Source organism: Canis lupus, chromosome 11 (genome assembly GCF_048164855.1).
Source record: "Canis lupus baileyi chromosome 11, mCanLup2.hap1, whole genome shotgun sequence".
Lineage (NCBI taxonomy): Eukaryota > Metazoa > Chordata > Mammalia > Carnivora > Canidae > Canis > Canis lupus.
In genome coordinates, this window is record NC_132848.1 from 36086903 (window position 1) to 36099765 (window position 12863).

Below are 12863 nucleotides of genomic sequence, written 5' to 3' on the forward strand. Positions count from 1 at the left end.
GTGCTACTAAATAGAGCACAATAATGTTTCCAGCTGAAGAGTCTCATTTCCAGATCTGTTCATTTCAGAGTACTAACAAGATGTCTCGAGCTAATGTGAGGAGTAGGAAAAAAGTTAAAAGAGAGCCCTAATACATTAGGGGACAAATTTCATCAGCTCAACCTACTTAGAGATGGTCCTTTAAATTCTCAGGCCTGGGATCCCTGGGTGGCGCAGCGGTTTGGCACCTGCCTTTGGCCCAGGGCGTGATTCTGGAGACCCAGGATCGAATCCCACATCCGGCTCCCGGTGCATGGAGCCTGCTTCTCCCTCTGCCTATGTCTCTGCCTCTCTCTCTTTCTCTCTGTGATTATCATAAATAAATAAAAATTTAAAAAAAATATATAAAAATAAAAAAAAAATAAAAAAAAAATAATAAATTCTCAGGCCTATATCCTGAGCAAAGCCAATCCTTGGCAGATGAGATCTGAAACAAATTTAATAAGGTCAAGAATGAGGCAAAAAGGCACCTGCAGCACAGGATAATTTTGACCTTTGAAAGGGAAAAAACAACTGTTACATTTTTTTTTGTACCACACCCTGTTGTTTCCATGATGTCTCTTATTTTCTATATTTGAGAGGTTTTAAACTGTGGGCAACCATCTAGAAGAGTTTTAAATAGCTGAAACAAAAAATCTGCCTTATGAAAAAGAAGGAAAAACAAAGAAAGCATGAATTTTTCTAACCAGTAAATTCTCTATACACTGAGTGGCTGCAGAGTCACCAACAGAGCCACAGAGCGCCAAATTTCCGGCTCAACCTGGCAAGGACGTTTCTGTTTTTTAATGAAAGTAGATACACCTGATGGCAGCTGAATATAAGTAATTCTTTTCTCTGTAAAAAATTTCTTTCTCTTAAAAATTTCTTCCCCATTGAACCCACAGTGATGATTGATAAATTTGACTTTATAATGACCTAAAGAAATAACCCAGATTGTTTTATTCAAGACAATTTAAAAAAACAAATGATTTGTATTTTTACTTTAAAATGAATTTGTGAAAAAAAAATGAATTTGTGATTTCTGAAGTCTATGCCAAAGAACGAAGATGCTAAACAAATTCACTCATCACCACACATACAGTTAAGCTTTCTAAATGAAATCTCTTTAGTGTAAGATCAAAGACAGTCTGCTCATAGAAAATCCTCAAATGCTACCTATTCCAGCTCTTTAAAAGGTAGCTTTTGTTTCTCTGAGAAACAAAATACATCTAATGATACATAAAAGCACCACAGATATCTGAAATGCAAAACAACCAGCAAGCCATTATTCTTTTTCTGCAGAACAAGCAGGCATACATCACCTGTTTCTGAGACCATTTATTTTACTATTTCTATTTTTTTACTGGATGGGCTGTCCAAAACCTCAATCTTGCCTTTTCCATCTTCTGAATGAGGAAGCTTAATGTTATCTATGGTGACTTCAGAAGCGGTGCTATCATCTTCCTCCTCAGATTCTGAGCTGTCCTCCGAGCTGTCTTGTAAACTCTCTTCTGAACTGTCCTCTTCTTTGGAATTGGATTGATTCATCTCAAACAAGGCCACATCCTGCCAAAAGCACCACGTGAGAAATTTATTTCATGGTAGTCCCCTAGAAAGTTGCAAAAACCACCTTGGGAAGAACCCACAACATTAAGGACAAATATCAAAGCACAAAGGGCAAGAAATGTTTTTAATACAATATGGCCTTTTTTTTTCTTTCAGTTGCCACCCCCCACCATGATGGTTTACAGGTACTACAAGTCTAAAAAGTCCCCCACAACCCAATTCTATACAACCTGAACACATTCAACAATATGCATCCAACAAATATTAACAAATACTAACATGAGCCAGGCACCACACTAGGTTTTAGAGACTCCACCAGAACAGCAACAAAATCCCTGCCTTTGTGGCACTGATATTTTTGAGACGGATTGGCAAATTACAGCTTGCAGGCCAAACCCAGCCCAGTATCTGTTTTTGTTTAGCTTGTGACCTAAGAATGTTTGTTTGTTTGTTTATTTATTTATTTTATTTTTTAAAAGATTGTATTTATTTATTCATGAGAAACACAGAAAGAGAGGCAGAGGCACAGGCAGAGGGAGAGGCAGGCTCTCTGCGGGGAGCCTGGTGTGGGACTCAATCCTGGGACCCCAGGAACACGCCCTGAGCCAAAGGCAGACGCTCAACCACTGAGCAAACCAGGTGCCCTAAGAGTGTTTTTTAAAATTTTTAAGTGGCAGGAAAAAAAAAATCAAAGGGATAATATTTCGTGAACCATGAAAATGATATGGTAAGTCAATAAAACCTGCCTATTCAAACATATCGTCTACAGCTGCTTTCATGCTAACATGGCAGAAATGAGCAGTCACAACAGAGACAGTATGGCCGACAAGCCTAAAGTATGTACTAGCTGGCCTCAGATACAAAATACTTGCTGACCTCTGTTCTAGTCAGGAAAAAAAGATAATGAAAAACTACATATAAAGTATAGTGTAGGACAAGTTAAAATGAAGAAAAGTAAAGCACGATAGGATAAGCTTCTAATAGGGCCACTGGGGTGACCACTAGTAAGAGAGGGAGAGAGTGAAGATGCAGAAATCTGGGAAGAGACTTGTACAAAGACGGACAAGACCTGGAGCAAGGAGACTGAACGGGAGTACAGGAAAGAGGTGGGAGGTAAATCAGATGGAGCTAGAGGCAGGATCCCATGGGCCCTTGAGGGACTCTGAACTCATCAGGAGTGTGATGGGAAGGGTAGGCCACACATAGTGTGAAGAACAGATCATAGGAAAGAAAAGGCCGAAGCAGGGGAACCTGTTGAGAAATCACTGCAGCAGTCCAGAGGAGACCATGATGACATGGACCAAGGGTGGCAGCAGGGGACACGGTACAGAGTAGCTGGATCTGGATAAATTCTGGAGGTAGAGTAGGCCAGAGCTGCTGATGAATGAGATGTTACTATCAAGCATGCTGTCAGCTCTGTCCAGACGCAAGTGTTATACAGGGAACTCTGGTGTAGAAAAGGAAATGAGGCTACATGAAGAAGACTTTGCATGTGGCTCAGGTAATCAGTCTGTTAAGTGCATCATTTATTTTTATACTTTCCATGAATCAGGTTATGATTACTTCTTTTAGGAAAAAACAACCCACTTGGAACACTTAGTAAATTAATGCTTCAAGATAACAAATGTACTATTTGACTTGAAAAAGCCCTCCTATTCTCTATTGCTACACTCCTAAACTCCACTCAGGGAAGCTTACTGATCTGTAAGATCCCTGATCATAAAATGATCAGATCCCCATGCAGTACTGGAAATATGAGCGGACTCTGCAAGAAGGAAAAAATAACGCTTGGAATTATACTGGAAAAGTCCTCTCTCTTAAAGATGATGAGGCATACTGGTAATTTTACCCTATGAAATGAAAACAAAGCATCATTACCATTTGTATAACTTTTCCAAGAGCCCCATCAATATCCTCAATATTGAAACGACCAGGTGATGCAGCTGCCATTTCTTTTCTCAGCTTTTCATTTGCCTGAGCCATCTGTGGGAGAAAGGTCTGCACTTGGTCCAACACTAAGGAAAGAAAATATACTTTATCAATATTTATGTCAGTCTTTGGCCAAACATCCAATTATTTTTAAAGATTTTATTTATTTATTTATTCATGAGAGACACAGAGAGAGAGGCAGAGACACAGGCAGAGGGAGAAGCAGGCTCCATGCAGGGAACCTGATGTGGGACTTGATCCAGGACCCCGGGATCACGTCCTGAGCCGAAGGCAGATGCTCAACCACTGAGCCACCCAGGTGCCCCTCCAATTTCTAAAATCCAGGATTTACTGTAAAACACTCCCAAATTCAATAGTAACAATAGTTATAATAAAAAAAATCTTTCACATTTCTTCCATTTTAAAAACCTCCATCCTCTTCTGAATCCTTAAAGCAGGACTACACAAGGTAGTGAATATTTCTTAATGTTTATTTGTGCTTTCATATATCCTCAGAACTGTACATTCCTAGACGGCTGGCACTTTGACCAATAGTAACTGAATAAGGAGAAAGTATGGCTTAATAGTTAGATGTATCAGGTTTGGAGCTGGAGTTTAGTCATTTGCAACCACAGGTGTCCTAAATAGCAAATTTCATCTAACCATTCAAAACATCAATTTACTCATCTGTTAAAACAGGGGTGATAACCATACTATGCTAAGTACAGGGAATCAATGAACAAGGTATGTCTAGTTTCTGTAGCTCTCAAGAGGCTCAGCACATTATGCACACAAGGAATTCTCAAAACTTGTTAAGCCACTGACACAGCTACATAATACAGAACTGAACTATCCAGAGTACAGAAGAAGAAAAGAAAAAGGTAGTGAAGGTCAAGAAATGGCCTTTCATTGTAAAAGAGGGCTGCTGGGAGAATGACATAAGGTCATGTAATACAAAGCCCCACACAACTGCCATCACAACGAGGAAAGAAATAAAAGATAAAAAAAGACTCAAATGGAACTCCACAGATGGAAAACACTGTCAGAGCTCCTGAGACCCTGAGCAGTCATGGGGGGACAATGAACAGCTCTGGCGAGACTGGGGTTCACTGTGGAGCTCTACTGCTCAACTGGGCAAAATTTAACATCAGAGAGGGTTCCTGAGAAAGAAGGGGAGAAGAGAAAGAAAGCAAGGAAAATATACTTACAGGGACTCCTCTCTACCCGAACTGTTTGAAGAGTGGCATTTTTTCTGCAGTTAGGCTTGGGTTGGATAAGTAACCTGTCCCATATACCTGAAAGCACACACACAATTAATTGACTGCAGCATCAAGAAATGGGGGCCCTTCCGCAAACTTGCCACAACTGCTCTCAAGTCTTGAACATTCCACATTCCCCAACACATTTTTAGAAAAAGAGGCTCTCCAAGCAGGGAGCCCGATGCAGGACTCGACCCTGGGTCTCTAGGGCTGCCCCCACCCCTCCTCTTTCTTAGGCCTGGCTCATACATCTGTATGTGACACCGATGCTGGGGAATATGTGCAAACTAACCTGCACCTCTGTGGGTCAGAAATCCATCAGTGACCAATGAGTTTCTTCAACAAAGGGGCAGAGGAAGCAGTACAGAGTACAATGGTTAAGTGAAACCAGAAATGGTTACTGGCTGTGTTATACCGGACAAATTAACCTCTCGGAGCATTCGTTCATTTATAAAGCACACCTGTCTTGCTAGTGGACCTTCATTAAAGATGTCCAACCCGGACAAATGAGCCCTTGGGAGAACTTCTGACCGTATCCCCCACCCCTGACCCCTGTGCACCTATTCAGGCGCATCACTCACTACTCCTCAAATTAACAAACTCTTCAGTCCATCAGAGCTCAGAGGACAGGATCTGTCTTTCAAAACTCAAGGTTTGTTTGTTTGTTTTTAATATTTTATTTACTTATTCATGACACATACAAAGAGAAAGGAAGAGACACTGGCAGGGGGAGAAGCAGGCTCCATGCGGGAAGCCCAGTACCCCGGGAGCACGACCAGAGCCAAAGGCAGACACTCAACCAACCACTGAACCACCCAGGTGCCCCAAAACTCTAGGCCTTGATCCCCCTGTTTCCAACACCTGGAAAAACTTTTCACTCAAGTACAAAAGCCCTGTTCACCCCAAAGCAGAGCTTAACAAATATTCTTTGACCACCACTTTAGGTCTAGCAAATGGATGAGCCCAAAGAATCCAATCAGACTGACTGGATCCGAATCCCAATTTTGTCACTTTTCAGCCACATGATCTCCAGCAAGTTATTCATCTGTATGATGCACTGTGACTCAGTTTCCTCATCTATAAAACAGAGATAACGGAACCTTCTGCACGGGTTTTTTTGTGAGGATGAAATGAGTTCATTAAATCCTGGGTCACAGCAAGCTCTACACAAGCTTTGGCATTCGGGATGCTCTGGGTCTTCTTCAAGCTAATATTCACGGAGGGTATGCCCAAGACCTTAGGCCCCTTCCCCTTCTCCACCAAAACAAACGAACAAAGCGAAACACCCATTCAACAGGTAGAGCTACCTCTATTTTCCAAATGTGGAGAGTGGAGCATCGAGAATGCAAACAGCTCTCTGTGGCTCCACAGCCATCAATCACGGAGCTGGGATTCGAATCCACGCTTCTGCACTCTCCACTACGTGGCTGAAGTCCTAGGTGACTTCCTAGAGCCAAGCGTCCCTCTACTAGCGAGACGAGGCCCTGGGGCCGCTGGCGTGGGCACGGCGGGTGCCGGCGCGGGGTCCACCCCCAACAGTCGCCTGCACCCGCGCCGCCGCCCCGCTGAGTGGGCGCCCGCCGCCACGCGGAACCGAACCGGCATCGCGGGCCCCGCGCCCCCCCTCCCCGGCGGCCCCCCCGCCCTGCCCCCCGCGGCCCGGCACACGCCCCCCGGCCGCACGTGCGCACCCACGCCGCCCCCGCCCCCGCCGTCACCTCTGCGGCCGCCGCTCCCGGCCGTCAGCAGCTCCTTGGACACCGGGCCCGCCGAGCGTCCCCGCGGGGACGACGAGCAGCTGGCGCCGGCCTGGGGCTCGCCGCGGACCTCCATTCCGCTCACTCGGCCTTGCGAGCCCGCCCCCCAGGCCCGGATGCCGGAAGGAGGGCGGGCGGGGGCGGGGCCGGGGCCGCGAGTGGGCGAGACGCGGCGGCGGGGGGGGGCGGGGCCAGGGCCGTGGGGGGCGGGGCGAGGGCGGGGCGGGGCCAGGGCCGTGGGGGGCGGGGCCAGGGCGGGGCGGGGGCGGCCGCGGCCACAGCGACACCTGGCGAATCTCCGAGGCCACCCCACCCTGGGCCCTGGGGGAAAATGAATGGCGGAGTTTCTGAGGCTCGGCGGCTGGGTGGAAGAGCTGCCAACACTCAATTTTAGCCAAAGGATCCGGACAACAGGGCACCCTAGGGCTGCGCCTCCTCCTCATTTTTTCTTATTCTTGGATTGTAGTGAAAAGAATACTCATAAAATTTACCGTCTTAACCATTTTTAAGTGTACATTTCAGAAGTGTTAGACTATTTTACATCGTTAGGTACCAGATCTCTAGAATTTTTTCACCTTGCAAAGCTGAAGCTGCATCCATTAAGCAACCCTCCCTTATTGTTATAATAACCACTTACCGTTATATTACATCCAAGTTATAGAACCTATGGGAGAAATGTCAGTAGGCACTGCGAGCAAGACACCGATTAATGCGTCTTAATAGCTGATTTCACTCTCTTTCTATTTAAAACCTACTCTGGAAATTCTTCAGAATAAAAAGGGACCTTTTTTATTTGTAGCCAGCGCCTCCCTTGTAGTCAGGCACATTGTTAATGATTAATCCATGTTTAACTAATGAATGCACAGAGAAAAGTTGAACAAATTAGTAATTGTGAATTGTTTCATTGGTTGATGGATCACCCCTGTGAAACAGAATTGTAGCCTTCAGAAATGTCCTCAAATCTCTGTTGTAAATTGTTGCCTAGATCAGAAGCACCCTGTAGGTACAATGTTGTACAAAACTAATCAACGTGGGACACTTGGGTGGCTCAGCGGTTGAGTGTCTGCCTTCTGCTCTGGTCCTGATCCTGGAGTCCTCCAATCCAGTCCCACATCGGGCTCCCCGCAGGGAGCCTGCTTCTCCCTCTACCTAGGTCTCTGCCTCTCTCTCTTGGTGTCTCTCATGAATAAATAAATAAAATCTTAAAAAAAAAAAAAACCACCTAATCGAGCTATTTGTAACAATAACTCAAAAATTAAGACATGCATATCTAGCCAAGATGAGTAGAAAATGCACTGGCAGACTGTCGTCTCCCCCCCTTGAAATAATGTTGTTAACCAGAAAAGCAGTTCTATAAAATATGCAAATAAATGTAAAACATCGTTTTCCTCACTTTGAATCTTTTAAAAATAAAAGATTTTTATTTCAAAAATCTAAATTTTATTTATTCATAAATAAATGAATTATTTAACCACTCAACCACTGAGCCACCCAGACGTCCCAATCATTTAGATTTTTAAAAGTATTATAGGTTTATAACATATGTAGAAGTAAAATACATATGACAAGAATAGCACAGAAGGTGGAGGTAATAAATCTGTAAAGATCTTACATTTTATGTGAAGTATTTTAATAGAATTTTAAAATAGTGATAAATTAAAGATGTATATTATAAATACTGGCCCAACTCCCCCAAAAAGAAAAAAAAAAAACAATTAAAAAGAGGAATAGCTGATCAGCCAATAGTGGAGATAGAAACTGAGCTGTAAAGTATAATCAATTAATTCAGGGATGCCTGAGTGGCTCAGTGGCTCCTGGGACTGGAATCACGCCCCACATCAGGCTCCCTGTGGTTAAAGGTCAAGTGATGGAAAAGATAAACCATGCAAATATGAAACAAAAATCAAGCCAGAGTAGCTACAGTACTATCAGACAAAATAGATTTCAAAACAAAGAATATCACCAGTGTTACAGGCTGAATCCTCATATCCTCCCAAAATCTCTATGTTGAAGCCCTAACCCCTGGGTGCGGCTAAGTTGGGAAACGGGGACTCTAAGGAAGTAATCATTACTAAGTGAGGTTGTAAATATAGGGTCCTGATCCAGGAGGAGTAGTGCTCTTATATAAAGAAACACCAGAGTCCTACTCTTTCTTTCCCCACACTCACACACACTAAGTATAGGCCATGTGAATACATGGTAAGAAGGCAGCCTTTTGCAAACCAAGGGGAGAGCTCTCATTAGACATCAGCCCTGCTGGAAACTTGATTTTGGATTTTCCAGTCTCCAGAACGGTGCGAAAATTCATTTTTCTTGTTTAAGCTACCCACTTTGTGGTACTTTGTCAGAACAACTTGAGCAGACTAAGGCACCAAGGATAAAGAGGAACATTTCATAATGATAAGGAGATAAATTCATCATGATAATGTAATGGTAATAACTGTGAATGAGTCTCATAACCAAGCTTTAAAGTAAAAAAGGAAAATCTAATAGAACTAGAGAACCAGACAATATTAATACTATTGTTGGAGATTTCAACACTCCTCCCTGAGTAATTGGTAGACCAAGTATACATAAAGAAGTCTTGAGAAAAACTATCAACCAACTTAACCTAACTGACATCCAGAACACTTCTTCACCTTGCAACAGCAGAATAAAAATTGTTTCAGCAGCAACAAAATAATAATAAGGTCTATCATACATATGTAAGGTCATAAAAAAAGTCACAAAAAAATTTAAAAGATTGAATTCATCCAAAGTTTTTTCTCCAATATCAACAAAACTAAAAACCTTATGTAGGTTATCAAAAGCCAACTAGAAATCAATAATAGAAATCTGGAAAATCTCTAAACATTTGGAAATTAAACAATTAAGTTCCAAATAATCCATGAGTTAAATAAAAAGTACAAAAGGAATTATAAAATATTTTGATCTGAATTAAAATAAATATAGAAAACATCAAAATGTGTGCAATGTAGCTACTGCAGTACAAGGAGGGAAGTTTATAACATTAAGTGCTTACATCTGAAAAGATATAAGGTCTCATTTATCTAAGCTTCCACATTATCCAGAAAAAAAAAGGAGCAAATTAAACTCAAAGCAAGCAGAATAAAGAAAATAATAGAGTGGAAATCAATAACATAAAACATAAACACAATACAAAAGTCAATAAAACCAAAAGCTGATTATTTGTAAAAATCAATAAAATTGATAAAACTATATCCAAACTAATCAGAAAATAACCAGAAAAAAGACAGACTAATAATATCAGAAATGAAAGAGGAGCATTACCATAGATTCCACAGGCATCAAATGAATAAGGGAAATAGTCTGAGCAATTACGCCAATAAATTTTCAAATTTACATGAAATGGACAGATTCTGTGAAAAACACAATGCATTATCCTGTCAGTTTTTGATTTGACAAATGTACCATGGTATGTATAATAGTAACAAAGGGTGGAAAGTGGATAAAAGACGTACAAGAACTCTCTGTGTTATCCTTGAGAATTTTCCGTAAAGTTAAAATTATTGCAAAACAAGGAATTTATTTTAAAAGGAATTCAAGAAAATTATTCTACAATATGTGGATATCATTATACATACACATAGACTATACATTTCAAAAGACCATATCATTTACCTAGAAAAATCAGCCCAGACTAGTCACTACCAAAACATACTCTGGTAAAACTCTTGGACTTTAAATATAAGAAAAAAACTGTCCAACATATTTTGGCAAAAAGACCCAATAAGTCATGAGGAAAGAAAATAAAATTGGCATTTACGTTCTGACAGAAAGATTTTTGCCAGAATGCAATTAAATAGCTTATTTAAGATATTCAGAGAAAGAAAATTTAAGCTAAGAACTTAGCTTACCTGCTTTTCTTTTTTTTTAAAAAAAAACTTATTTTATTTAAATTTAATTTGTTAACATATAGTGTAGCATTAGTTTCAGATGTAGAGCTCAGTTATTCATCCATTGCATATAACACCCAAAGCTCATTTCATCATGTGTCCTCCTCAATGCCCATCATCTAGTTGCCTCACGCCCCCTTCCCCTACAGCAACCCTCAGTTGGTTTCCTATAGTTAAGAATCTCTTATGGTTTGCCTCCCTCTCTGATTTCATCCTATTTTATTTTTCCCTCCCTTCCCCTATAATCCCATTTTGTTTCTTAAATTCCGCATATGAGTAAAACCATTCTTTTTCTCTGATTGACTTATCTTGCTGAGCATAATACACTCCAGTTCCATCCACATTGAAGATTTCATCCTTTCTGATGGCTGAGTAATATTCCATTTTAGATATAGAGCACATCTTCTTTATCCATTCATCTGTTGATAGACATCTGGTCTCTTTCCATAGTTTAGCTATTGTGGACATTGCTGCTATAAACATTGGGATGCAGATCAGATCACAGCATCTGTGTCCTTTGGGTAAATACCCAGTCGTGCAATTTCTGGATTATAGGGTAGGTCTATTTTTAACTTTTTGAGAAACCTCCATGTTGTTTTCCAGAGTGGCTCTATCAGCTTGCATTCCCAACAACAGTATAAGAGGGTTCCCTTTTCTATGCATCCTTACCAACATTTGTTGTTTCCTGACATGTTAACTTTAGCTGACTGTTATGGGGTGGTATCTCACTGTGGTTTTGATTTGTATTTCCCTGATGCCAAGAGTGATGTTGAGCATTTTTTTACATGTTTTTATTGGCCATTGGTATGTCCTCTTTGGAGAAGATGACATGATACTTATGTGGACCCAAAAGTCTCCACCCCAAAATTGCTAGATCTCATATAGGAATTTAGTAACATGGCAGGATATAAAATCAATGCACAGAGATCAGTGGCATTTCTATATACCAACAATGAGACTGAAGAAAAAGAAATTAAGGAGTTGATCCCATTTATAATTGCACCAAAAACCCATAAGATACCTAGGGATAAACCTAACCGAAGAGGTAAAGGATCTGAAAACTATAGAACGCTCATGAAAGAAATCGAGGAAGACACAAAGAAGTGGAAAAATATTCCATGCTCATGGATTGGAAGAACAAATATTATTAAAATGTTTATGCTACCCAGAGCAATCTATATATTCAACACAATCCCTATCAAAATACCATCAGCATTTTTCAGAGGGCTGTAACAAATAATCCTAAAATTTGTATAGAACCAAAAAACACCCCAAATACCCAGAAGACTGTTGAAAAAGAAAAATCAAAGCTAGTGGCTACACAATTCTGGACTTCAAGCTGTATTACAAAGCTGTGATCATCAAGACAGCATGGTACCGGAACAAAAACAGACACATAGATCAATGGAACAGAATAAGGAACCCAGAAATGGACCCTCAACTATGTGGTCAACTAATATTTGACAAAGCAGGAAAATGGAAAAAAAAAGATAGTCTTTTCAACAAATGGTGTTGGAAAAATTGGACAGCCACATGCAGAAGAATGAAACTGGACCATTTTCTTACACCATACACAAAGATAAGCTCAAATGGATGAAAGACCTAAGTGTGAGACAAGAATCCATCAAAATCCCTGAGGAGAACACAGGCAGCAACCTCTGTGACCTTGGGTGCAGCAACTTCTTGCTAGACACGTCTCCAAAGGCAAGGGAAACAAAAGCAGAATGAACTATTGGGACTTCATCAAGATAAAAAGCTTTTGCACAGTAAAAGAAACAGTTGACAGAGCCAAAAGACAAGCTACAGAATGGGAGAAGATATTCGCAAATGACATATAAGATAAAGGGCTAGTATCCAAGATCTATAAAGAACTTATCTGGGCGGCCCGGGTGGCTCAGTGATTTAGTGCCGCCTTCAGCCCAGGGCCTGATCCTGGAGACCTGGGATCAAGTCCCACGTCGGGCTTCCTGCATGGAGACTGCTCCTCTCTCTGCCTGTGTCTCTGCCTCTCTCTCTCTCTCTCTCTCTCTGTGTCTCCCATTAATAAATAAAAAAATCTTTAAAAAAAAAAAGAACTTATCAAACTCAACACCCAAGAAACAAAAAATCCAGTCAAGAAATGGGCAGAAGACATTAACTGCTTTTCAAGAATAAAGGTTTTAAAGATGTAGACAGTTTTGAAGATGTAAAGGACACAGGTAATATTGCTCCCAGCCTTCTTGAGGTATCTAGTAGAGAACAAGTTTCAGAAAATGATTGGAGAAATTCAACTTCAGTTTTGGTGATGAGCATTTTGCTGTAGAATTGGGGAAAGAACAGTGAGAATATGGTTAAAAGAATAGTATGTTGTTTTTTATAGATTTGATAATACAGATATAATACAAATATCAAAAATGAGGAGAAAGCAGAGATGATAA

At 40.9% G+C, this 12863-nt stretch overlaps 1 protein-coding gene across 2 annotated transcripts; it reads right to left on the minus strand.

Annotated features, from left to right (window-relative positions):
- Window positions 1-1303: 1303 nt before the first annotated feature.
- Window positions 1304-6664, minus strand: NOPCHAP1 (NOP protein chaperone 1). Of its 2 annotated transcripts, none has more exons than XM_072844267.1 (4): window positions 6491-6664; window positions 4722-4808; window positions 3463-3599; window positions 1304-1584 (listed from the first exon to the last, which is right to left on the minus strand). In XM_072844267.1, exons 1-4 carry the CDS (start codon window positions 6603-6605, stop codon window positions 1357-1359), a joined length of 567 nt encoding a protein of 188 aa, XP_072700368.1. In that variant the 5' UTR covers window positions 6606-6664; the 3' UTR covers window positions 1304-1356. The 2 variants fall into 2 exon arrangements, with proteins under 2 accessions (XP_072700368.1, XP_072700369.1); XM_072844268.1 differs by lacking the exon at window positions 6491-6664 and adding an exon at window positions 6080-6246.
- Window positions 6665-12863: the final 6199 nt, after the last annotated feature.